This window comes from Hemicordylus capensis, chromosome 6 (genome assembly GCF_027244095.1).
Source record: "Hemicordylus capensis ecotype Gifberg chromosome 6, rHemCap1.1.pri, whole genome shotgun sequence".
NCBI classification, from domain to species: domain Eukaryota; kingdom Metazoa; phylum Chordata; class Lepidosauria; order Squamata; family Cordylidae; genus Hemicordylus; species Hemicordylus capensis.
The window spans coordinates 77,498,007-77,524,755 of NC_069662.1; the positions used below are offsets into that span (position 1 = coordinate 77,498,007).

The 26,749-nt window shown below is 41.9% G+C and overlaps 1 protein-coding gene across 1 annotated transcript in view; it reads right to left on the reverse strand.

The window, feature by feature from the left end:
- ABCA13 (ATP binding cassette subfamily A member 13) overlaps window positions 1–26,749 on the reverse strand; it is a 293,809-nt gene that overhangs the window by 130,462 nt on the left and 136,598 nt on the right. Inside the window, exons 27-32 of the mRNA XM_053266156.1 lie at window positions 22,945–23,191; window positions 21,281–21,367; window positions 17,914–17,995; window positions 14,447–14,565; window positions 14,102–14,189; window positions 6,838–6,946 (exon numbers count right to left, since the gene is read on the reverse strand). Of these exons, the coding sequence (XP_053122131.1) occupies window positions 6,838–6,946; window positions 14,102–14,189; window positions 14,447–14,565; window positions 17,914–17,995; window positions 21,281–21,367; window positions 22,945–23,191 (732 nt within the window). The remainder of the gene's footprint in view (window positions 1–6,837; window positions 6,947–14,101; window positions 14,190–14,446; window positions 14,566–17,913; window positions 17,996–21,280; window positions 21,368–22,944; window positions 23,192–26,749) is intronic.

Consider the following 26,749-nt stretch of genomic DNA (forward strand, 5'->3'; position numbering starts at 1 on the left):
AGGTTCTGGTTTTGGTTTTGCTCGCTGTTCTTTCAGCAAAGACTTTAACATGTGGGATCACAGTATTATCGACTTGATAGTGTGTGTACTTAAAAAGATCTAGTCCAGGAATTGTATAGACCGAGAAATAGCAGAGCATTAATTTATTAGAAAATTTGACTCCATTAAACAAGGATTAAATAGAGACTATGATTTTCTGTTACATTATAAGGATTACATCTGATCAAACCCCTTTCCCTTTAAGGATATTAGAATGTTTCCTCCATGCTTTGCTCAACTGCCCTGTTTTACTGTGTTTCTCAGTCCAACATCTGATGAACCACAAAAACGGATGTAGTATTAAACCATCTTATGATCTTTCCAGTTAATCTCTAGTCCCATTCATATGTTATGTTCATCATAGGTACAACAGTACACTTCCTGTACCATGATTTGAGGGGCTTGTACCCAGGCTCACTTTTTAAATGAACGCAGGTACAGTCATTCACACAAACACATGTACAAGTGTACAGACATCTGTGCACTCGTACAGCATAATGTCTGGGACTTCCAAGTGCTACCTATTTCTTTACAGATACTTCATAACATTTGCCTTCCATGTCTAATCAAATATAAGAATGTGTATTTATAGAAAGTTGTCTTATACCGAGTCAGACCATAGGTCTGTTTAGCTCAGTATTGTCTACACTGATTGGCAGCAGCTCTCCAAGATTTCAGGCAGGAGTCTTCCCCAGCCCTACCTGGAGATGCCAGGGAGTGAACCTGGAACATTCTGCAAGCATGCAGATGCTCTTCCACTGAGCTATGGCCCCACCCCGTAAGGGAAATATCTTACAGGGCTCACATGTGGTCTCTCATCCAAAAGCAAATTAGGTCAGACCCTGCTTAGCAAAGGAGACAATGCATGCTCACTACCACAAGATCAGTTCTCCTCCCTTCCCCCTATGAATCTCTCCATTCATGCAGATTGTTAGTCAAATTGTGCTGTGGGCAACATCTGCTTTGACCAGCTCTAGATATTCTGTTGGGAATCCAAGGCTGGTGAAGTAAGCTTGCAAACTGATTGGCATCCTGACTAAATTTATCAGAGGAAGCCCTACAGAAATTCAGTTGTCCTTTAGAGTAACTCCTGTGTAGTATCACTGAGAAAATGAGTCTGGATGTTCAGCTACTGTGTGCAAAGTCGATGAGGCCTAGGGCTAGAGTGGCCGTTGAATGCTGCCTTTCATCTAAGGCAACATTTTGAGATGCATGTGAAGGGTTCTGCTCCAGATAAACACCTGAGGAATTTCAATGGAAGCCAAAATGCTGAGCCAGAAAGTCGCAAAATTACTTTGCAAGGTTTCCCCCCATCCTTAACTATAATTTGATCCACTGTTCCTGGTTCAGCAGCATATCTTTCCCTGAGGCTATTCTGACAATCACTAGAAACCAGGCTAAGGGAGCCCGGCCTGGTTTCTAGTGATAGTTAGAAACCCACCTGGGAACCTCTCCCCTTAAATGAGGTTAACAGAGTGCTCACTCTGTTAACTGCGTTTTTGCTGTTGTGAGACGCTGCGGTGTGGCTTCGTGCCGCAACAACTCTCGAGGAGACCCCCGCTGGGAGGCTCCAACAAACCTCCCAGCTTCGGGGGTCTCTTCAGGATGTCCTTAACACTCGTGCGAGGCATCCTGGGACTTCTGGGGGCCAGCCAGCCCCCGAGACCCACCGCTCCTGCTGGCTCTGTGATGGAGCCGGCAATCGTCTGGGCGGCCAGTCCGGCTGTCCAGGGACGGCCCCCTGCTCGTATGCAGGGACCCACTCTCCCTGCACAAACCCTAACAGCACTTCATACTAATCATGTGAAGCGCCTCCCTATCCTATAGTTCAACAAACCATCACTCATGCTTGGAGAGAAGGGAAGAACCTGGGGTTTTAATATTGTTACATAATCACTTTGCATATATGGGATGAATTCATTTGAACAACCCCACTGAAGTCCTTAGGTCTGCATACACAAATGAGCAAAGCGTGACTAGCTCAGTAAATGTAGCAACCCTTCCTTCAAACGTATGTGCAATCCAACCCCACTAGAGCATGTGAGTGGATACAATAACCACATGGGCAGCAACAGTTCCTACACAGCCATTGCCCTTTCTACCAGCAGAGTTTTAGTTAGGTGGAAAGAATATACAGTATGCCGTTAGCCCTCCCTAAAAAGTTGCATGAGATCAAACCATAAGAAGGCATCTCTCCCATCACCGAGCATGTCTAAGTATATGTATGTGATGGGGGGCCTAATGGGGGCCCCTAAGGAAAGGGTCAAATGAACTGGTGTGTGCACAATTTGTAAACTTTCACATTTTATGTATGGTTTTTAGTACATAATAGATCAATTGTTCCACATTTTTACTGTGCCTGTTCTCAAATGGTTTGTCCTCCCTGCCTGTCATTGAGGCATAGAAATTTTATTCTTCCATATTTCCGAAGAACTCCCTTGCAGAAAACCATCAATTGTTCTTTTATGGTAAGACATAAACTTACCTTTTTTTCTCTTTTTGAAGTGGCCATCTATGCCCCTGACTCTAAAAAAAATTGTACTTATCTTGACAGGAAAAAATAATGCCTTTAAAAAGGCAAACATCATATTAACACAAGGGAGCATTAAGTGAGCTGTGCTATTGAAACTTCTTCTCAAGGCTCTTTCAAGGAATTTGTCAATACAAACACTAACTTGTCTTGTTCTTGCACTATATTCTGTTTATAAATAAGAAACATGGGCATAGCTATAATAGGGCAAGGGGAGACAGTTGTCTGGGGGCCCACTGCCTGGGGGGGCCCAGAGGCAAGTCACATGACTGACTCCCCCAGCCACGCACCCATCGGGTTTCCTTCAGTTGTATTCATCCTCTGAAATTGATGTGTTAAGACCTGGAGCTACCAGAACAGCATGTCTTTCTCTAGTACCATTAAATGACTTGCATTGTCCACAATTTACAAAACCTTTTAAAGAATAATTTAAGATGATGTTCTATTGTGGCACATAGATAGATAGATAGATAGATAGATAGATAGATAGATTCTCTCTCTCTCTCTCTCTCTCTCTCTCTCTCTCTCTCTCTCTCTCTCTCTCTCTATATATATATATATATATATATATATATATATAACTTTTTTGTTACCACTATTCAGCCTCATTTAAGATTTCTTTACTTCATGAGCAGATCTTCAGTGAGGGGGGTGCATTTTAAAATCTTGTCTCTGGGCCCACTCCAACCTTGCTATGCCCCTGAAAAGAAACTTTTTCTTGCCATTACCAGAGGTTGACTATAACTATATAGTCTAATCTTAAAATGTAATACTTTCTTCACTGTAGTCTTTTCAACAATTTTTAAAATAGGCTTCCATGCACGATCACGTCTGTGGTGTTTTTGGTTAATCCATTCCTTGATCCCGGCCAGCTTTTGAATGGTGCTTTAGTTACTTTTCCCCCAGGCCTGGAGTAGAGGTGGGGCTAACAAACAGCCAGCAGCAAGAGCACTGAAGGCACACTGCACTTGCCTCTCTATAGATAATATCTGCCTCATTAAACCATTCATATTCCTGATTCAGCTCCACTGTCTTGTCCTTGCCTCCAACAACTCTTTCCTCTGGATTCTACTATGTCTTCTTTTTTTAAAAGGATGTGTGGAACCTTTGTAATATTTCCTGTAGATATTTTTGCCTTCTCAAACATCAGCATCACATCTTGGGGGCAATTTTTGTAGTTATGTGATTCCCCTCGCCCCCCCCCCCCCCGCCGCTCATTACCTCTTCAAAACACCAACCAGCTATTTCATGGCATGCCAGGCTAATTCTTGTCAGTTCCAATTCAAAGAACAGACCAGGTTAGCTATTGTCGAACTGGTTTATTTCTTGTCAGTTTCCCATGAAACGAATAAGTAGATATTGCACTTCATGCTAGGGCAATTGTTTGTTAGTTCCTCATTCAAAAAGCAGCCCTGGCAAGTTATTGCTCATCACATCTAGCTCAGTTTTATATTCTTACAGGTCTATCAATACTTTAAGACAGGCCTGCTCAACTGAGGCCTCCCAGCTGTTTTTGGACTACAACTCCCATAATCCCCAGCCACAGTAGCAAATAGCCATGAATTATGGGAGTTGTAGGCCAACATCTTCAGGAGGGCCAAAGTTGAGCAGGCCTGCTTTATGAAATCTGTTGCTTAGGGCCAAACCAGATATTGCTTTAAGTATGTGCATTTCTTTTTTAATGTTAAATAGCAGCCAGGTTTCTCCACATTCAGCTGCTAATTGCAAAGAGGGAGGGAGAAAAGCTCTATTTGGCATTAACGTTTGAATTAATCTCGTTTCTTTGGATCCTGGTCATCCTAATGCACCCTAGAGGAACCTGAATGATTCACAATGTTTATACCTTGACCTCTCCAGTTCTTTATCTTTTATATGAGATAATACTCTGTTTTTAAATTATTTATTTATTTATTGTTAAATTTATACCCCGCCTTTCATTAAGAAAATCCCAAGGCAGCTCACAATAAAATTTAAAAACACAATTATAAAAAAGACACACTAAAATATTGAGCTAAAAAGGATAAAAACAAATCTGATTAAAAAAAAAAATTAAAACACAAGCATAAAAACAGTACAAAATACAAGAAGCAGCCGTGGAGACAATCATATAAAAGCCTGGGTAAAAAGCCACGATTTGACATGCTTTCTAAAAACTGTGATGGAGACTGAGGAGCTGATACCCACCGGGAGAGCATTCCAGAGTCTGGGGGCAACAACAGAGAAGGCCCTGTCCCAAATGCACGACAACCTAGCCTCCCTCATTGTCAGCACCCGGAGCAGAGCCCCCTCAGATGACCTTGTCAAGCGGGCAGCAACCCTTGGGAGCAGGTAGTCCCTCAGGTACCCCGGGCCCAAACCGTTAAGGGCTTTAAAGGTCAAAACCAGCACCTTGAATTGGACTCGGAAACGAACTGGCAGCCAGTGCAGCTCTTTCATAATGGGTGTGATGTGATCCCAACAGGCAGCTCCAGATAAAACTCTAGCTGCCGCGTTTTGCACTAACTGTAGTTTCCGGATATTCTTCAAGGGCAGCCCAGCGTAGAGCGTGTTACAGTAATCCAGCTGTGACGTGACTAAGGCATGGCCAGATCTCTGTTCTCAAGAAAGGGACACAGCTGGCGCACTAGCCGAAGCCGTGCAAAGTGACCCCTGGCCACCGCCTCCTCCTGAGCTTCCAAAAGCAGAGCCGGGTGCAGTAGTAACCCCAAGCTGTGTACGTGCTCCTTCAAGGGGAGTGCAACCCCATCCAGAACTGGTAAAATCTCCTCATCCTGATTGGCTCTTCTACTGACCAACAGTACCTCCATCTTGTCCGGATTCAATCTCAGTTTATTAGCCCACATCCAACCCATCATGGCCTCCAGCCCCCGATTCAGGACATCAACCGCCTCCCTAGGATCAGGTGACAAGGAGAGATAGAGCTGAGTGTCATCTGCATATTGCTGACAACTCAGTTCAAGTCCCCAGATGACCTCTCCCAGCGGTTTCATGTAGATGTTAAACAGCATGGGGGACAAGATCGAACCCTGTGGGATCCCACAGGCCAATGGCCATGGAGCCGAGCAATAGTCCCCCAGCACCACCTTCTGGACCCTCCCGCTAAGAAAGGATCAGAACCACTGCAATGCAGTACCTCCGATTCCCATACTCGAGAGGTGGCCCAGAAGGATACCATGGTCGATGGTATCAAATGCTGCCGAGAGGTCCAGCAGAACCAACAGGGACGCACTCCCCCTGTCTAGTTCCCGGCATAGGTCATCCACTAGAGCTACCAAGGCAGTCTCAGTCCCATATCTAGGGTGGAAGTCAGATTGAAAAGGGTCCAGATAATCCATATCATCCAAGACCCTCTGCAGCTGGGACACCACCACACGCTCTATCACCTTGCCCAAAAAGGGAAGGTTAGAGACTGGTCTATAGTTGTCTGGGTTGGAGGGATCAAGGGAGGGCTTTTTAAATAATGGCCTCCTTGAGGCACGATGGCATCCTGCCCTCCCTTAATAGGCATTAATAACCATCTCCAACCATCTACCTGTCCTCTCCCTGGCAGCTTTTATTAGCCATGAAGGGCAAAGGTCAAGAGCACATGATGTCACCCGCACACTGCCCAGGATCTTGTTCACATCCTCAGGCCGCACCAACTGAAAAGAATCCAACACAACGTGACCAGATGGTACCAGAGGCACGTCTGCCGGAACTGCCAATACTCTGGAGTCCAAATCGGCATGGATGTGAGCAACTTTATCTGCAAAGTGACACGCAGACTGATCACAGTGGGCTGTAGATGATTCCTCCCCCATTACCTGGGGGGATGTGTGCAGCAATGTCTTTGCTACACGGAACAGCTCCGCCAGTCTGCACTGAGCAGATGCAATGGAGGCGGAGGAAAAGCATTTCTTCACCACCCCCACTGCCACGGAATAGTCCCTAAAATGGGCTCTAACCCGTGTTCGGTCGGATTCATCACAACTCTTCCTCCAGCATTGTTCCAGCTGTCGCCCCTTTTTACTGCACTTGTTTGTATTACTGCACTTGTTTGTATTTTACTGCACTTTACTGTTCTGTATTTTACTGCACTTTACTGCACTTCACTTTGCAAATTACTGCACTTGTTTGTATTTTAAGTTTTACTATTTGCAATTTCATTTGTAAGATTTGTTAGATAACTTCCCAACAGATGTCTTTTGTTTTCTGAGTATTATTTTTTAAAACCCCAATAAATACTTTTAAAGAAAAAATAACAAGTCTTTAAAATATTGTTGCCATACCATATTGTTTCCAGTCCATATCTGCAGGCAGGTTCTTCCATAAAACAAGGTTGTTTAGCTGGTTTAAATAAGAAGGCAAGGAATGGAATCCTTTCTGACTGTACCATACCTAAAAAACAAGAAGGAAACCATTAAAACCAGTAGGGACTGAACACCCAATCCCGTATTCTCAGGACCCAAACTTATCATCAGCTAAAGCTAAACTGTACTGTGAAGATTTCCTTACCACCCAACCAGTGAGGCAGGAAAAGAGATAATCAGACAAGAAAAAGAAGATCGGTCCCAATAAATGACAATTTGATTTTAAGATTTTTGGTTAGGACCAGGACACTTAATTCATGTGCTTTTGCCAATTTTCACTATTAGATGCAGCTACTGAATTGCATCCAATGCTGCTCTAGTGGGACCCCACCCTACTGGAGTTCCTTTGGAGGAGGGGGTACAAGGGGCCTGTAAAGGCCTGTTAAGTAGGCCTGTGCGCATTCAGAAAACTTGGATTCAACACAATCCGATTTTGACAATTTCAGATTTGGATTCTATAGGCTCTGGTGATGTTGAATATCAGATCAAATTCAGAATTCAAATCTGAATTCTGACTTAAATTCAGATTTCCCCCTATCTTGGTCAATGGGAACATTGGGGGGAAATCACCCCAAATCACCTGTTGGCTCTAGAGCCTTGAAACTTGCCGCACATGTGGGGAAGTCAGCTAGGGCCCCCTGTAGTGACATTGAAGAGAACTGGTCAAGTCCCTAAACTTTGGTGATTTTTTGAAATTTTTGTTTTAAAATGGCTTAAAATGGTGAAATCTGGCTTGTTTCAAGCCAGAACTTTACACAAACTTCTGAAACTGAAGACACTCCTTGAGCCATCATTTCACCAACATGTAGAGGCATTTGACCTTTGCCTTCATGAAAAGGGGTAACAACATGCCCCCTTTACACACACACACCCCTATACTTGTGGAATGGATGGGTATGTAATTATAAAATCTGGCACACATGAAGTGCACATTAGTATGACTCTGTGTTTTGAAAGCTATGGGTTACCCCTCATTTTTGGTGAATTTTTGGAAATAAATTTGAAATTTGGTACAGGCAGACCTTTTAAAAAGGGATTAAAATAACTTTACATCTTTTCATCCCTTAGTGGGGATTCTTAATTCTTTCTAACCACAAAACCAGAAACATTTGAAGTACTTTCACTTTTACTGACTTTGTGCTTCTGCAATAGGTATGACAAAAATTAATATAAAATCAAAGGAATGTCCTTTTTCCTCCATATGGGAGTTGAATGATGGTCCTAGGGAGAGCTTAAGTTGCAGAACATTTTGTAAAGTTTTAGCTTGAAACAAGCTCAATTTCACCATTTTTAATTTTAAAAAAACAAGCTAAAAGCATTGAAAACAGAGAGACAAACAAAAACCAAAAATGCAAAATTGTTACTACATCTGCAGTCTAATAGAAATGCAAAAAGAAAGAAAGAAAGAAAGAGAAAGAAAGAAAGAAAGAAAGAAAGAAAGAAAGAAAGAAAGAAAGAAAGAAAGATGCAATTTACAGAATATTCTAAAAATCTATAATGCAACTAGAACTAGAACTAGAACTAGAAAAAGTGAACTGGAGTGAAATTGCAGTCTTAGGGACAACATACTGAACTATAATGCAAAGTAATGGCATAATCCAGTAAAAGCTAGTTGTTTCTAAGCCTAGGCTTTAAGTTGGTCATGGCTAGTAAGTCAATGAGGCTATTCATATGATGGGAGAAAATCAGGCTAGTGGAGGCTAGCCCGATTTTCTTCCATCATGAGAACCACCGGGCTCGGCTGCAAGCCTGGTAGTTCTTAAGCGGGTCACCCGCTTAAGTAGCCCTGCCCTTAAACCAAGTTTGCAGAGCAAGCACTCAACAAATCCAGTTTTTCTAATCGTGTGTTGCCACGACAAGTCACGAGTAGACCCCAACCAGGAGGCTCAAAAGCAGCCTCCCGGCTCGGGGGTCTCTCCAGCATGCCCTGAGCACTCGCACAGAGCATGCTGGAACTTCTAGGGGCCGCATGGCCCCTGATTCTCCCAGCCCCCACCAGCTCCGTAACGGAGCCAGCAGTCGTGTGGGTGGCCGGTTCAGCCGCCCGGAGCAGACCGACTGCTCGTGTGCGGGGAGAGCGGGCTAAGCCTGCTCTCCCTGCTAACCCTCCCAATGCGGGTCTCCTTGATCGTGAGACCTGTCTCAATGTATTACAGGAAGTAACATGAGCCAGACTGGAGCCAATGTTTTCAATCCACTGTTGGTCTAAAAAATTATGAGTTGGAAAACCAGGAAAATGACTGAAGTGGATTTTTAATTATTAAAAACCCAGCAAAGAAATATAGTAGAGACTCTAACAATGCAACTTGCCTTAGAGAAAATACCTAGTTCTTTCTCAAAACCATTTAATGATCTCAAAATGAAAATAATATATTAGGATCAAAAAAAGAATAAGGAGGCATCTTTTAGACTATTATAACCCACCAAAACTAATTTTAACATATAAAGTTATAACTCACCAAAACATAGACAATAAAATATTAGTCTAAAAGGTGTTGTCTTCTTATCTAAATAATTGACTAATGTGGCATATCAAATATATTAAGAATTATCCAAATAAGAGGAAACTCTGGTGTGGAGATGAACTATTGAAACAGACAAGATAGGCTGTTAATTGAACAAATAATTGTTGCGGTTGCTTTCATGTTTCATCGCACATTGCTCTGAATAATATTGTTAGAAAAGAAGATATAAATAAATGGCAGTCTTCAAACATTTCCTACATACTATATATAATTATGTCACCTTAAGTGGCACAGCGAGGAAATGCTTGACTAACAAGCAGAAGGTAACCGGTTTGAATCCCTTCTGGTATGTTTCCCAGACCATGGGAAACACCTATATCGGGCAGCAGCAATATAGGAAGATGCTGAAAGGCATCATCTCACACTGCATGGGAGGAGGCAATGGTAAACCCTTCCTATATTCTATCAAAGAAAACCACAGGGCTCTGTGGGTGTCAGGAGTCGAAATCGACTTGACTGCATACTTACTACCTTACTTTACATATATAATTAATTATAATAAGAGGTTCATTTGACTTTTTAAACTTCTAAATATAATCCTTGCACAGAATGAAACATTCTACATGCATTTCTGCATCTCTATAGCTTCAAATGAATTTGTTCAGTTTTTAAAATGCCTACTTTACATTTGAAAATGCACTGCTTACTTATTTAGAGTTCAGTCCAGTCCTACTGTGGGCATAACCAAGCTCTGCTTTCCTCCTTGGTGCATATGCATAGGCATTCAAAACTCCAGGCTGTTACAGAAAATGGGTAGGGATGTGCCAAAACATGATCAAAACAAATCACCAGCCCAATCCCTTTTAAAACAAGGACTTCCACAGCCCCTTTAACAAGGAGGAGGGGAGATCCACGCCTGCTGCTTCTCCCACTCGCCACCACTTCCATAATCCTGGCACTCCACCTGAATATCTTTGCATGCCAATGTAGCATCTCTCAGCTGCCCCTGTGCATGATGCCGGCACACACATGGCCTCTGTGAATGCATGGCAGCCATTTGGTTGGTCAGCAACCATGCGTCACATGGCCACCGCACATGCACGGAGGCCATGTGCGTGCCAACATCACACACAGGTACAGCTGGGAAATGCCCCACAAAGATATCTGGGAGGACTGGAGCGCTGGGATTATGGAAGTGGCGGCGAGTGGGAGGAGAGTTTTAAAAGGAATTGTGCCGGTGATTCAAATGCCAAATTGCATTTCAGCACATCTCTAAAAATGGGAGGCCTGAACACATCTTCTGTATTTCTTTCCATCTTTCCCCTCTCAATTTGTCAAGGAACATAAAGTCGAAGCTCACATTCTTTGACCAAGGAAAATGGAGAAAGGAATGGTTGAACAGGGATATGGGAGATTCTAATAGGTATCTTATCCCCCATAATAGCCTGGCAAAGTGCCCAAGTTGCAGAGAAGGCAAAAACAGATCAGGTGCTGCACGCATAATAGAACTGGATCAAGCCCATTGTCATTAAACAGATGTAGTTTTTTGTCAAGCTGTGTTTGGACATCTAAACTAACCCAACAAAAGAATGGCTTGTACAGATAGCCTGGTGAAAAATGTTTTGTGAGAAATTTTTGTATCTGTCATTATTTTGCATCCAGGAAACTAGACTTTTCATATATATTTAACCTGTGGTAATAAGTTTACTGACTGACTCATTCTGCAACAGAAGGGAATAATTTGTAAAGTTCTGGTCAGGGGTTTTCTAGATAGTAATGAATCATACAGCTGCATTCTATATCCTAATTCCCCGTTTTTCTTCATAAACGTCTGCGTAAATGTTACATTCACTGTCACGGTTACAGGTCCTAAAGGTCAAAGTAGAAGTGTGGTCATTAATTACTGAAAGGTTAATGCAATAATTTGATACTAGATCAGTCAAAAGTCACTTCCAGGCAGTATTTTAGATTATACTGTGCCTCTTTTAAGTCTAATACACAATTGTGTTCTGTTCAGGCGGGGAAAGGAAAGCATACTCAATAACAGTATGACTATAATTTATCGTTGTGTGGATGATAGGAAAGTGTGTGCCAAAGTTATTAAAAATACTGACAAAAAACTAATCTGCAGGTCATGACAAAACCAGTTTAAATTGCTTGTAGATGCAGACATAACCTGCCCACCGTCTTTATAATCAGAAACACATATCATATTGCTGAGCATTCCAACTTCATTTCCCATTTGGGCAGACTAAGGACCAGAGTTCTTTTATGGAACAAAAATAGAGAGAACGAAATAGTCGATGAACACAAGGTATTACAGGCAGAAAAAACCTACAACAGAGGGACACAGGAAGCTGCCTTATACTAAGTCAGACCATTGGTGCATCTAGCTCAGTATTGCCTACACAGACTGGCAGCAGGTCTCTCTCAGTCCGATCTGGAGATGCCAGGGAGGGAACTTAGAACCTTCTCAGAGTGACCCTGTCCCCTAAGGGGAATATCTTACAGTGTTCTCACACATATAGTCTCCCATTCAAATGCAACCAGGGTGGACCCTGCTTAGCAAAGGGGACAAGTCGTGCTTGCTATCATAAGACTAAGCAATTGGATGCTCAGGAACATCAAGAGAACTGCCATCTTCCTGCATCCTCTTTCGTGTGTGTGAGCCCCCTGTGTTTATGCCTGGAAAATCACCTCTGGGCAGGTTGGCAGTGCCACCAAGTTTCAGCTAAAGCCAAAGTCAAACCAACTGTCTTTCTCCAGAGAAACATTTATATGAAGAAAACTATATCCATTTTGAAAGGGCTTCTCAAGGGATAGTGGTGTTTTTACACTTCTCTGGTACTGGTAAAATTGTTATTTTCATCTGACTTTATAACAACATAGCAACCGGCTCACACAGGGGCGATCTACTAGCTTTCTAGCTGACTTACTAGCCCAGCATTCTGTTGCTCACAGTGGCCACTCTTACAAAAAAAGGATCCCCTCCTCCCCAATGTTGTCCTGAACTTTCAAAAATGCCTGCTTTCCTCCACCTGTAAAAGCATTGTCAATTTCCTGGCTACATTTACTATACATAGCCCTAGCAGGCATGCAAATTTCTCTATATTTTCCCTATGATTTGTAGCATTTTTTTAAAAGAGAGAAATGGAATCAGAAGAGAGAGTGTCAGTACAAAATGGACAGTCTTATGGATACATAGTGTTGTATAAAAATAAAATGAATGTTGTCTCCGTGTCATTAAATTCAATGAGACAAGTTAGTGATGGAATGAAAGGGACAAGTAAGTAATGACTTTAAGAACATAAGAACATAAGAACAGCCCTGTTGGATCAGGCTCAAGGCCCATCTAGTCCAGCATCCTGTTTCGCACAGTGGCCTACCAGATGCCGCTGGAAGCCACAGGCAGGAGTTGAGGGCGTGCCCTCTCTCCTGCCATTGCTCCCCTGCAACTGGTACTCAGAGGCACACCCTTGAGGCTGGAAGTGACCCACAGCCCTCTGACTAGTAGCCATTGATAGACCTATCCTCCATGAAGTCATCCAAACCCCTCTTAAAGCCATCCAGGCTGTTGGCCGTTACCACATCCTGTGGCAGAGAGTTCCACAAGTGGATCATGCATTGTGTGAAAAAGTACTTCCGTTTGTTGGTCTTATACCTCCTGGCAATCAATTTCATGGAGTGACCCCTGGTTCTAGTGTTGTGTGAGAGGGAAAAGAATCTCTCTCTCTCCACTTTCTCCACGCCATGCATGATTTTATAGACCTCTATCATGTCTCCCTGCAGTCGTCTTTTTTCTAAACTAAAAAGCCCCAGGTGTTGTAGTCTTGCCTCGTAAGAAAGGTGCTCTAGGCCCCTGATCATCTTGGTTGCCCTCTTCTGTATCTTTTCCAGTTCAACAATGTCCTTTTTAAGATGTGGTGACCAGAATTGTACGCAGTACTCCAAGTGTGGTCGCACCATAGTTTTGTATAAGGGCATTATAATGTTAGCTGTTTTATTTTCAATCCCCTTCCTAATGATCCCTAGCATGGAATTTGCCTTTTTCACAGCGGCCGCACATTGAATAGACACTTTCAACGAGCTGTCAACCACAACCCCAAGATCCCTCTCCTGGTCTGTCACCAACAGCTCAGATCCCATCAGCATATACTTGAAGTTGGGGTTTTTCGTCCCAATGTGCATCACTTTACACTTGCTAACATTGAACCGCATTTGCCATTTTGTCGCCCACTCCCCCAGTTTGGAGAGATCCTTTTGGAGCTGCTCACAATCCGTTTTGGATTTCACTACCCGGAAGAGTTTGGTATCATCTGCAAATTTGGCCACATCGCTGCTTACCCCTGCTTCTAGATCATTTATGAATAAATTAAAAAGCACCAGTCCCAGTACAGATCCCTGGGGGACCCCACTTCTTACTTCCCTCCATTGTGAAAACTCTCCATTTATACCTACCCTCTGTTTTCTGTCTTTCAACCAGTTAGCAATCCACACATGTACTTGTCCCTTTATTCCATGACAGCTAAGTTTCCTCAGGAGTCTTTGATGAGGAACTTTGTCAAAAGCTTTTTGGAAGTCCAGGTAGACTATGTCAACTGGATCACCTTGATCCACATACTTGTTGACACTCTGTCCCATTCAAGACACTTTGTCCCATTCATTCCAATGTTGCTCAGGCAACATTCACTTTCTCTGATACAAACGACTAAGCTTACCTTAGCTAGAGATTTATGATGAGACATTTTTACTTTCCTATTTGGAGCTTCAGTAGATGGTTTTCCTTCAAAAGACCAACCTCCATACCTGGTATTGCAAAATAAGATAACAGCAGATGGTCAGCCAGTAGCTATCTTTTTCTTTACAAGGTAGAGAATGATATAAAGAACTGTGTTAAACCAAATCAGCCAATTGATCCTTCTAGCCCAGTAAAGACAACCTCTCAAATGTGAAGAATAAGATTCTGAAACATAAAATACTGCACATATGATAAGCATGCTGCTTATAAATGTTCAAGCATTTATGCAGTAGTTGGAAAAGAACTGCAGAAAATCCTAGTGTACCTTGTTTTGTTTGAAGGCCTGATTATGTACTCTTCAACATCAAGGCCTGAAAGGTTGTACAAAGTGTGACCTTTCTTGTTCTTTATATATGGAGCTGACATATTCAAGGGAGGACACATCTGAAAAACAACATACAAAAAGCAGATGCTTCAGAAATGAAACATTTTTATTTTAAATGACAATTTTGAGCTCCAACTAAAAGTTCAGTGCTTCACTTGTCAACCACATTTGTCTTTTCTGAGTTTTGTAATCAGCAAATTATGGCCATAATACAAAGGGTCACAGTCTACTACATACAGAGATCACCCCCGCTGATCTTTCTCCCTTAAAAAGCTGCACCATGAGAAGTGACACAGAGAATCCCTATGTGTGCATAAAATGTACTTTGTGTGCACATGCAAGCCTCTTTGTACAAAGTTGTTATAATAACTTAGCGTTTGTAGATGTATATGCTCCTGTACATTTATCAGAGTATGTAGGGAAACCTTAATTTTGTACATCAAATAGACAAAATGCAAATCTCTAATAATTAACAGACAAATAGTTCTGAGTTGAGCTACTAATAAGAAACAAGTAGTTCTAAGCAGAACTAACTGAGTCTACTTTCCACCTTTCAAAACCACATTAAATTTTTAGAATGAAACTAGCTGAACCCACACAGAGCATCTGTGTGCTCCTTGGGGCCTGTGGTTTCCCCTCCCCACCACCTTCTGCCTCAGTCTCTCCTGCCCTCCTTCTGCCTTCTGCAACAGTCTCTCCTGGCCTCCCCCTGCCTTCTGCAACAGTCTTCTCAGCATTTTCCCCCTCTGCCACCACCTCCCCACTGCGGACATTGCCGGGCTGCTCTCTTTCGTCCCCGGGCGCCGGCAGAGCTTTCCTTCCCAGCCGGGCGCAGCTCCGCCTCCCGCCTAGTCAGGCTGCTCTTGGTGGCATGGCTCTACCGCCGCCTGCCACCTCTTCCTCTTCCTGGCAGCCCAGCCGCCTCCCTGGGCTGGGCCACCACCGCCACCACTGCCGCTGCCGCCATTACCATGGTCGGGACTTGTGTGACCACTGTCTATTTTCAATATAATTTTAAAGGGAAGGCACTAATTATGTGTGTGACTACCATCTGTTTTCAAGATCATGGGCTGTAATGAAAACACCCTTTTCAAAATACCCTAGGCCCCTCTCCTGTGTGTTGTGAATTCAGGGTGGTGCTTATACTTTGAGTGCCACCATTTTGAAAAAAGTTGGCAGATTGAAATAAATATACCCCTGGCAGAATACCTTGGTCACCCATCCAATATGCTATAAATTTGGTTTGTATCTGACTGTAAACACAAAGGGTTTTTACACACACTGACAAACTAAACTAAACTAAAATAAAATAAAATAATCTGCAAATGCAGGCCAACAATCTGTAATTTTAAACAGAAACTTCAGGGGGAATAAAATACATTACCTAGAGATGTAGGTACATATTGATACTATTTTGATTCATAAAAAGCTCCACCCTTTGAGAATTGGTCCATAAGGACTTTCTATTAGGTGTTCAACAATGGAATATTATTTATTGTTAGTTATTCATAGAGCATCCACAATACACATTGCACTTTGTACAATGACAAACAAAAACACAGGCCCTTGCCTCAAGGAGCTTACAGCCTAAATTCACAGAGAGGAAAACGGGATAGGGAAGAGAAAGAAGATGGAGGCAAAGGTAATGGGAAGAATGTGCATGAACAGAGCTACATTTACTTTATTTATTTTATTTATTTATCATATTTTTACACCACCCAAAACTTACGTCTCTGGGCAGTTTACAAGAAGATTAAAAGTAAAACATTAATTAAAAAAAAAAATTAAAAGCAAGAAATTTAAAACACAATTTAAAATTTTAAAACAATATTCTAAAAACAACATTAAAACAATCAAAACAACTTCAGTTAAAAGTCTGGGTGAAGAAATGCATTTTTAGAGACTTTTTAAAAGATTTCAGAGATGGGGAGGCTCTTTTTCACTAGGGAGCGCATTCCAAAGCCTCGGGGCAGCAACGGAGAAGGCCCGTCCCTGAGTAGCCACCAGACAAGCTGGTGGCAAATGCAGACGGAGCTCTCCTGATGATCTCAATGGGCGGTGGGGTTCATAACGAAGAAGACGTTCTCTTAAAAACCCAGGGCCCAAGCTGTTTAGGGCTTTATAGGTTATGACCAACACCTTGTATTTTGCCCGGAAACATATCGGCAGCCAGTGTAACTCCTTCAATACGGGAGTAATATGGTCTCCCCTGGACTCAGAACCAAACTTCACGTTACATGAAATACATTGCATAGCTCTTCGTGTTTGATTTCTTTTTCCCATCAGCTAAACAGCAGCCACAGAGAGGCAAAAAGCACCACAATACAGAGAGTGGTATTTATCCTTTTAGGAACACAGGAACTTAGGAAGCTGCCATATACTGAATCAGACCATTGGTCTACCTAGCTCAGTATGGTCTTCACAGACTGGCAGCGGCTTCTCAAAGGTTTTCCCACTGTGCAAAGGTCTCAGTAAAAATGCTTTCCCCCACCACCACCAAAAAAAGCTGCTGATAGTCTCAGGAGGGAAGCTCCTATTGTTGCAAATTGAAGCTTCCCCCACACTCCATCCCCAAGGCTAATAACAGCTTTGGTGTGTTATTTTTTTTGGTAAACTATGGCATGGCGGGAAAGGGTGAAATAGCCCTTCCATGTCTGCCAGAATCCCAGTCCTGATCAGGCCCTCCTCTCAGTTGCTATTTAACTGGAGGAGGGAACACATGTGTTTAACATTGTTAGAATTTTAGGCTTAGTTTCTCTATGGGGTGAGAACCTAACTTAAAATACAAAATGACACTCCCAATCATTTGATTCCATTTCTTGATTCTGGTATGTATGTATGTATGTATATATGTATGTGACATATTTTTATACTGCCCAAAACTTAAGTCTCTAGGCAGTTTACATCTTTTGGTAGGCAAAAGATGAAGGGTGAAAATGCCAAAATATCATTTCTGTCCATTTATTGGTATTTTCTCATTGTACAGACACAACAAGAGACAAATGTTCAAATCTAATTATGGTATGGGAGCAGAGGTGGGGCAGAGAAGTCATATCACAGAGTAGATGGTGCTGTGGTTCTTCAACAGCCCAAGTATCTTAAATGTGATTGGAAATTCTACATTTGGAATTTTTAGGGTCCATAGTTCAGTGGCAAAGGGCATGCTTTACATGTAAAGCAACAGCTCCAGTCTCTGGCATTTCCAGTTAAAAGGATCTGAGGCAGAGATCCACAGTCAGCAGGTATAGATAGTACCAAGCAGAGTGGACCGATGTTAGACAGAGTGGACTAACTCAGTATACGGCAGCTTCCTAAAATGATGATGAGACAAGGCAGAATGAAATCTCCAGCAATTGTGAGGTTCCATCCACTGGAACATTTTTCCCTAATCAAAAAAATTAACATACCTCTTGGCCCACTGCACATCCACACCAAGGTGAAGATTCCTGTTGTAAACCAGACGTGGTTTGCCAGCATAAATAATTGCTTCTAATGCAGCAAAAACAACATGAAGAATCAATAAAAGAGAAATAATATGATTTTATACTGATCCTGTGTGGCAATAATTTAATCATTGTACCCTGGGGTAAAGTCATAAGCAAAATAAAGAGAGCTCACAGCAGGTCCCTTAGCTCCCTCCTGGCTCCCTTTAGCCTTTGCAGCTTGATTTATAGATGCGCATACCCATGAACTGATCACTGGTCCAGCTGTGAGTCTACCCATCCATGGCTTTAGACAGGCTTCCCACTTTCCACATATGTTTAAAAAGCTGCATGTGTTTGTCATCCATCACCTTATTAATTTTTTAAAACCCAGACACTATTTTGTAAAAGACAAAAGTGCTTTGTTTCTTTTAGGGGTAGGGGTTCCTGGGAAACATCATGAGGTGCCAGCCACTCAATGCTGTACAACCTGCAGCACAACCCACTTCTGATGCAAATGTGTAGAGCTGAAAATGACTTTTCAGAGCTCAACTCTGTGAAGGAAAATGAGGGGAATGTTTGTTGGACTGAAACCAGTGAGGATGCTGTTAAATCAGGCTCACTAGTAGAAAAACATTTTGCTTGTCTTCCCCCTTAATCTCTGGCATTTCCAGTTAAAAGGATCTGAGGCAGAGATCCACAGTTACTCCAGTCATTTCAGCAATTTTTCCAGTGGCTAAATTAGGCTGATTCTATTTACTACTGGCTGGAGTGCCCAAGTCATGACTCAGGGCCAAACTACACTGGACTTTAAGCAACACTACACGGCAAATGGAAAGTACACAGTAGAGATGAGACTCATGTTGGTTCAACAGGCACACCCTTGTCTACCATTATTGCAATGAGTTTCACAACAGTAGGAGGAGCGAAGCAGAAGAGGGCAGTCACAATGTCCTTTTTGCTTCTAAGGCATAAGAGCTAGCTGTCAAACCACTTGCCTTTCAGCACGGTTTGGGATTTAAATTCCCAAACCGTGCTTAAATCCCAAGCCACACTGAAAGGCAAGAAGCTTGCCAGCTAGCTCTTATGCTCTAGGTGTAGAGAGGACATTGTGCCTGCCCTCTTCTGCCTCCCATTTGGTAAGGGAGGGGAATGAAGAGAGGGCAGGAGAGGGTGGGGGTACAACAAAATGACAGGAAAATTGAGTTCTTACCTGATTCAAGACGACAATTTTGTGGGGTGGGCATGCCGGCTCCTCCCAACAATTTTTCTATTGGATCGGATCAGATCCAACTTTTTCAGTGTGCATAGGCCTAGTACTTATTATTTATTTATTACATTTCTATACTGCCCCATCCAAAAGATCTGGGTGGTGTAGTATGTAGGGAAAATGTCAATCAGAGCTTTTCTCCATGTCAGGGGAAGGCTGATCTTATCAGGACTGTGGTGGTGGAGTAAAGAGTTAAAGTCCCCTGTATTTCCTACTGGGGTTGTGTCCCCACACATGTACTATTTTATACAGAAGAAACAAGCACATGCTTAAAGTAACATGTAGTTTGACCTTAAGCAGTCATGACCTAAGTGCGCATCACAATCCTTACAACATGGAGCAAGTGTGTGCAAACAAGGAACAAGCAAGCAGACATATACTCTCATACACTATATTTGCATAACAAAAAGCACATGTAGCCATAAAGTGCAAAGCAAGCTTAGGAGTGCTATGTATTTAGAAATACAACTACTCTGCCCATTCTAGGTTTGAAGTTGAAGAGCCTACAGAGTCAGAAGAATCAAGAGGTACTACTTCCAATTAAGAATGTGTGCCAGATGTTTAGAAGTGAACATATTGGTTCTGAAATGTTGTGAATTTTAAGATGTATTTCATTGCATGTACATTTTGTCTCAATTTTCTTAAAGTGTACATATTTGGTGTGAAAGGGGTGTTTCTTGGTTGGTCCAAAGTGTTCCCTGAGAAAGTCCAGCACTTACTCCTTTTTTGCTCCTACTTGTTCCTATCCGCACCTATTAGTTGCTCCTTCCCAATCCTATTTTATTAAAACTCTATCTTCTCCTTTCTGGGACTGTGATCCCAGTCAATGGAGAATCATGTTGCAAATGTAATGATGTAACAACAATACATGGATAATCAGATTTAGTTAAATAGTGACATCACAAAATGAGTTTAAAATACGAGCACTTTTTAGGGGGAAATGCTCCTAATATTAGATTTGTCCTAACTCAGACTGCAGCTGAGCAAATATATATTTGATGTTCCCCATTTAACACTCTGTGCACTTAGAAAACTGGCTTATCAAGGAGCTGCATCCTATAATAAGCTTCCCTATGTGGACTGTACTACACACTATGAGAAAGATTGGGCTGCTTGCCAAAAACAGCAGCCCTATGTCAAGCTCTCTCTCTTATCTCTATAACATGTTTCATAACATGTTTTGACATCGTCTCATTGTTCATTTCTCTGCCCCCATTAGTAGCAACAAGAGATATGAAACAGAAGTAGAGAAGTATACTGAAGTCAGCAAATGGAGTATGTTTTGCTACATGTTATGGATGGTGAGTGGTCAACATGGGACGGTTGCTTATGATAGAAAAACCCATGTTTATCAAAATGTGAAGATCTACTTTGACATTAGTTTTCTTTTTGGGTAAGCAGTTTTTATACCTGCTCTGGTAAGTGATCAGGTAAAACAATATTCACAATATCAAGTATTTGCAATTTCAAGCATCCTTCATGTCTGAAACATTTATAATAATAATTCTATTTTTGTATACTTTAGCTAAAGCATGCTTAGCATGTAATTATTTTCAAAATAATGCCAAAATAGTTTTTTTTTTTAAATCACATAAACAAAGTGGGAAATATTGGCTGACATCCACACTAAATTTACTTGAGGAAGTCCAAACTAACTTGCCCTTTTAATTTCAATGGGACTTCCTCAAGTAAATTTATCCAGGATGTTAGCCATTATTTGCAGGAGTATATGCAAACTAATATGCAATTTTTGGAGGTGCACAATATGTATATTTATTTTAAAATTATATTTTCCAAGAAAAGCATGAAGCAGCTCTTGACAAGCAATAAAGAATATGCCTAAGCAGTCACCTAATTTCCAATAGCAATTTGATTAATGGCTAATAATTAGCATATTAACATAAAATGTTATGAAGCATGGAATGCAAGTTGTAATTACTGTTTATCTTAACCCCCCCTGAAATCTCCCTTGCTAAATTAGTAATTTAGTATTCACTTTTATTTTAAAAAAATATATTCTAAGAAAATTCTAGGCAGCATTTTTACAATTCAGCACGTAAAAGCTGCATTGCTCACACTTACATGTTATGACTTGAATGCAAGCACAGGTCATCCTCATCTGCCAAGTACCGCAGCAGCACATGAGGAAGGTCATTATCCTGAGCACTACTAAGAGAAATATAAAAAACAACATGCACGACAGTCTTTAGACTAGAATCAGCAACTGAAGGACCGAGGACCAATCTGGCTCCTAAGAAGTACCAAGCAGCCCCTCCCTGCTCACAACCCAGCAGCAAAATAAGTGTGTGGCAAAATTAGTGGCTATGACAAGCAGGCTTTCTGCCATTCCACTTGGCAGAAGGAGGGAGGAGCCTACTCCCTCTATCCCCTCCTCAAAACAGCCCTCACCAGAATATTAGGATTCCTATAAAACTGTAAGGAAAAGACCTGGAAAATCTAATGCGTAAACATTACTGGAATGCTATCTAGATTTAATGATTATCTTCCCCTCTTCTGTAATACTGACAAAACCTATAACATACTAAAAAGCCCTTTGGGATCTGGATGAGGTAAATGCTGGAAAGACTTTGGAATATCCCCCCAAAATGTCCCTTCCAGTGTTCCCTCTAACAGGGATTCTCAGATGTTGTTGACTACAACTCCTAGAATCCCCAGCTGCAATGGCTTTTGCTTGGAGATTATGGGAGTTGTAATCAACAACATCTTGGAATTCTTGTTAGAGGGAACACTGGTCCCTTCTGTAGCCGTTATTAATAATCAGAGCAACAACAGGTTGTAGCTTATGTGAAAGTCCAAAAACATTTCGATTAAGTAATATTAATGGCTTCGTAAAGAATGGAAGTGTAAGCTTGCTTGTGCAGTATTTACTTGTAGGAGCTAAAAAATTATGTTCCAAAGTTTAAGAAAGATTCAAATATATTGAATTGGTTAAGAAAATTTGAGGACTTGGCAATTCTGAGGAGAAAAAAATCACCAGTTTCATTAGACCATGGCTCCCTTTACACACACACACACACACACACACACACACACACACACACACAGACTGCTTTTCCAAGGTGTGAACCTATATCACCATTTAGCATGTGAATAAGCAGGGTATGGTCAATTGTGTGGATCTTTATAAAGTGTTGCTCCTTTCATCCTAGAACTTTTTCATAACATACAAAGTACTACACCCTGCTTCTCTACAACCACTATTTGTTTCAATGAGGTGCTAGAGAGATTGTGTAGTGTAATGGCAAAGAGACTGACTCAGAAATCAGCAAGTCTGTAGTTCAAATCTTGACTTTGCCCTGAGCTCAAAAATGGTCTTAGGCAAGTGATAATCTCTCAGCCTCCATCCCACATCTGCAATATGAGAATAATACTGACCTAACTTAGAGGTGTTGTAAAGTTTATAACAAGATAATGTACATGAAGTGCTTTGAACACTCTAATAGATGTTATGTATTGCACTTGGTAGATCATAATCAAAACCATCAATCACATCATATGCAACCCACCGTTTTCCACAAAAAGAAAATGGCTTCTGATAATAGAAGCAGCTTTATAGATTTTTCTTTCCCTTTTTGTGCCTGTCTTTGTCTATCTAAGCCATGATTATGCTGCTTAGAGCGATAACTTCTTAAATTAAAAATATGAAGACACTTTTAAAAATAATGACTCTGTCCCTGTATTATTGACGATGACGAATGAGGTGTTTTTGGTTTTGGTTTTTTTACCTGAAAAAGGATTCAGCATGGTCATAAAGTCCAGGAGTCAGTTTAAGTGAAGGATAATCAATAGCCAATGGCTTCACGGTAAACAAGGCCATTGCCATAGCAACAAAGATGACAGGTAGTAGGACATTAGATAGAGTTCCTCTCCAGTCTCGCCTGGTGTGATGAAGACGCTTCATTAGAAGGGCAACAATCTGTGTGAGAACAAGCCTTCGTCCATAAACACTTTGAGCCTCCATCAGAGAATTACCTGTTGTACCAAAGAAACAATCAAACCTCTTCATGAAAGCAAATTGTCACTGAAATAAAGCCAAAGGACTCTCAGGGTTGCCACCCATATATATAACTGATTGTTCATATTTAGGTGGCACTTTCCATAACAAGTAGGAAATGTATTACAGACATGTCCCTATTTTCTGTGAAGGCAGAATGGGTTTCTGAACAATATCAGTCAGATACATCCAGTTTTTAAAATATGCATTTAAGGGCTCAAACATGTAAACCCTGATAGTTTCTGCTCCTGGGGAACAGCAGCTTTATATCCTGTTCCAGGCCAAGTCAGAGTATCTTCTGAGGCAGGGTTCTGGAGGGACACAGCCTCAGACAGCTCCAAGGGGAAAGGAGACAGGACCCATTTTCCATGACAAAAGCAGCCCGCTGATGAGCTGCTGACGGTTGCCACACTGCAGCAGTGTAGAAATGCAGGAAAAGCTTGATAGGCGAGATCAACAGCCCACAGGCTTTATATTGCCCACTGCAATCTATTAGGTCAATGGGTTTTATGTAGGAATGCATTTATGTGGGTCTCAATACACACTCCAAGGCTCTCCACATGAATACTGTGGAGAGCTGGGTGGGGTTTGGTGGGGAGAGTGGGTCAAGCCCGCTCTCCCTGCACATGAGCATCAAGCCCTCCCTGGGCAGCCAGATCAGTCGCCCACACGATTACCGGCTCCATCACAAAGCCAGTAGGGATGGCAGAGATCGGGGGCTGTTGGCCCCCCGGAAGTCCCAGCATGCCCCATGCAAGTGTGCGGGGCATTCTGGGGAGACCCCTGATGCTGGGAGGCTTACTGCAGCCTCCTGGTTGGGTGTCTACCCATGAGTCGGCATGACACAGAGCCACGGTGTCTCACGATCACAAAAACAGGGTTAGCGGAGCGCTCGCTCTGTTAACCTCATTTTAGAAGAGGGCTACTTTGGCAGGCTAGCCGCTATTGAACCACCGGGCTTGCCTTAGCCTGGTTTTCCCCCCATCATGGGAATAGTCTCTCTGTATGTTCTTGCAAGTATGGAAGTTTTGTCCCAAAACTTTACAGCTCTATGCAGCATAACGTAGTTCAGAAATCCTGATTCATACTACCTAGAATGGTTGCCTTGACTCAACAATGTCTCATATAATTAATATTTGCATGAGGCAGCCTTATGCTAAAATAAAATTTGTGCAATTCCACTTAGAACACAAAATCATGGCTGCATCTATCCTATTCTCCTATTGACTTCCCATATGTGGTAATCTACTACAGATAAAGAAAAACAACCAAACATTAACAATGATAAGTCGATATGTCGGCGATGCAATGTGCATATTAATTCCAAACTCTCGATCAAAAGACCTTTTATTGAACAAAGAAAAACTAAAAGTTGGTAAACATAAAACTATAAGACGTTGTGGTGTGACACACCATCTTCAGTTAAGTAGAAACAAATGAGCACAGATGAAAACCCTGGTTTCCCAGCTGTTAAATTCATTAGACGTGATAACAACAATGATAATGCCATTTAATTAAAAAAGAGTATATAATTCCCACCATGTATCAATTTCTCTGTCCCAGTGGCTTTCTGGATTCTGACCACATTACAACAGAATTGTGATAGCCAGCCCCAGCATTCTTAAGCCCCAAGGACCTATTCACTGTCAGAGCCAGGCTGGGCAGTGGCTGGTCCTAACCAAGTATATAGGATGCGTTGACCAGCTCAGAATCCCTGGTGTCAGTGTGCCTTGAGCTGGAATCTATTCTGGAAGCTCAAGCCTGAAGTGAATACATAACTTTGTTGACAAGGCAAAGGCAGAAAGAAGGCTAACTTTTCAGAATGTAGACTAGTTTGGTTGATCCAAAGGCTTCACACTGTCTGCTAAACATAGGGGGTGAAGTTGCACACTGCCTCTATTTCTTTTTGCACCTGTACTTGAAAAGGATTCTCAGGTCTGAGCACACATAATCCATGGGAGCTAACTTGGTCCTAACCGCAGGCCCTGAGGTTCCTAATCTCCAGTACATGAATCTCTAACATTTAATTTAATTTAATTTAATTTAATTATTTATTTTTATACTTATATCCCGCTTTTCCTCCAAGGAGCTCAGAGTACATGGTTATTATCCTCACAACCCTGTGAGGTAGGTTAGGCTGAGAACAACATGACTGCCCCGGAGTCTTAGTGAGTTTCATCGTTGAATGGGGATTTGAACCTGGGTCTTCCCAGTCCTAGCCCAACACTCTAACCACTATGCTGAACCCTCAGTCTTCCTGGATATTTTGCCATTCTGTTGTGTTGTACTCCTACTTCTAAGTGCTTTTTCTTTATAATTCCTTGGCTAACAATTTGACTCTTGCAACTCTTTTCTATTCATGTCAAAAATAGCAAGACAGAGGCGTCCCAGGTATCTTGTTAGCCACTTTTATGTATTAGCTTTATAGAGAGAAATAATGAGCCTTTAATACTGCAACCTTGTACTTATTATTCTATTCTATTCAAGACATCTGGTATCTGTATTCTATATAGCAATTTTGCATATTTGTAATCTGTCCCCTCTTTCCTCAAATCCCCTATTTAAAAGACTGATAAAGACTTTGTGACCAAAGGACTAGAAAGGAAAAGTGACTGTTGAATAAGTAGTGCCTAACCCCACCCCCTCCCCACAGGCCGAAGACTTGAGAGAAAGTGACAGACAACTTGTTTTGAATGTCTGGGGATGCAGAAGAGAAGAGGCTGAGTATGTAGAGAAGATGAGAGGAAAACACCTGAGACCTTGGTTTAGGGCGGTATACAAATACGTTAAATAAATAAAATAAAGAACATCTGAAGACCCAAGCCCAGACAGGTGGCGATGGAGTTGTTATAACTATTTGTTTTGATGGATGTGAGGGACTGACCCCAAGAGCAGTCAAGCACTAAGAAGAGTATAAAACCAGAAGACTCCAGACCCAACTTTCAGAGGGCAGGTCCAGAAGATGCATCTTCTCCCTCTCCAATTCTGCAGGATCCCTGCACCCCAGCATCATGCACCCCATCTTCTCATAGAACCCTTGCATCTTTAATTACCAGGAGAGACCTTAAACTGGCCATTTAAGGACTCCCTGCACCTTAGGTAACACATGTTTCCTGCTCCCTTTCCCTTTCCCCTTCCCCTTCCTCCTCCTCCCTTTCCCCTTTTCCTTCCCCTGCTAGGTAACCTGCCTGTATTAAAGGTAAAGTTGTGCCCTCAAATCGGTATCAACTCCTGGTGGCCACAGAGCCATGTGGTTTTCTTTGGTAGAATACATTAGCTTTGCTTGCCAGGACCTTGTATCTATTGTACCTCTCCAAATCTATTTCCCTAAGCAAAATTATAAAAAACAATCCCTGTTTGATTGCTCGTGTCTCCTAACATTAAGCCTGCAGATATAATTTGGTATACAAGAGCACAAATTGGCTCGCTGTTACAACCTGGTATCTTGGGCACCTGACCTGAGTATAGGCATTGACTGAGGACTGAAGGGTGTGTAACACTATATGCCTCCCTGAGCTTCATTACAATACTTCTTT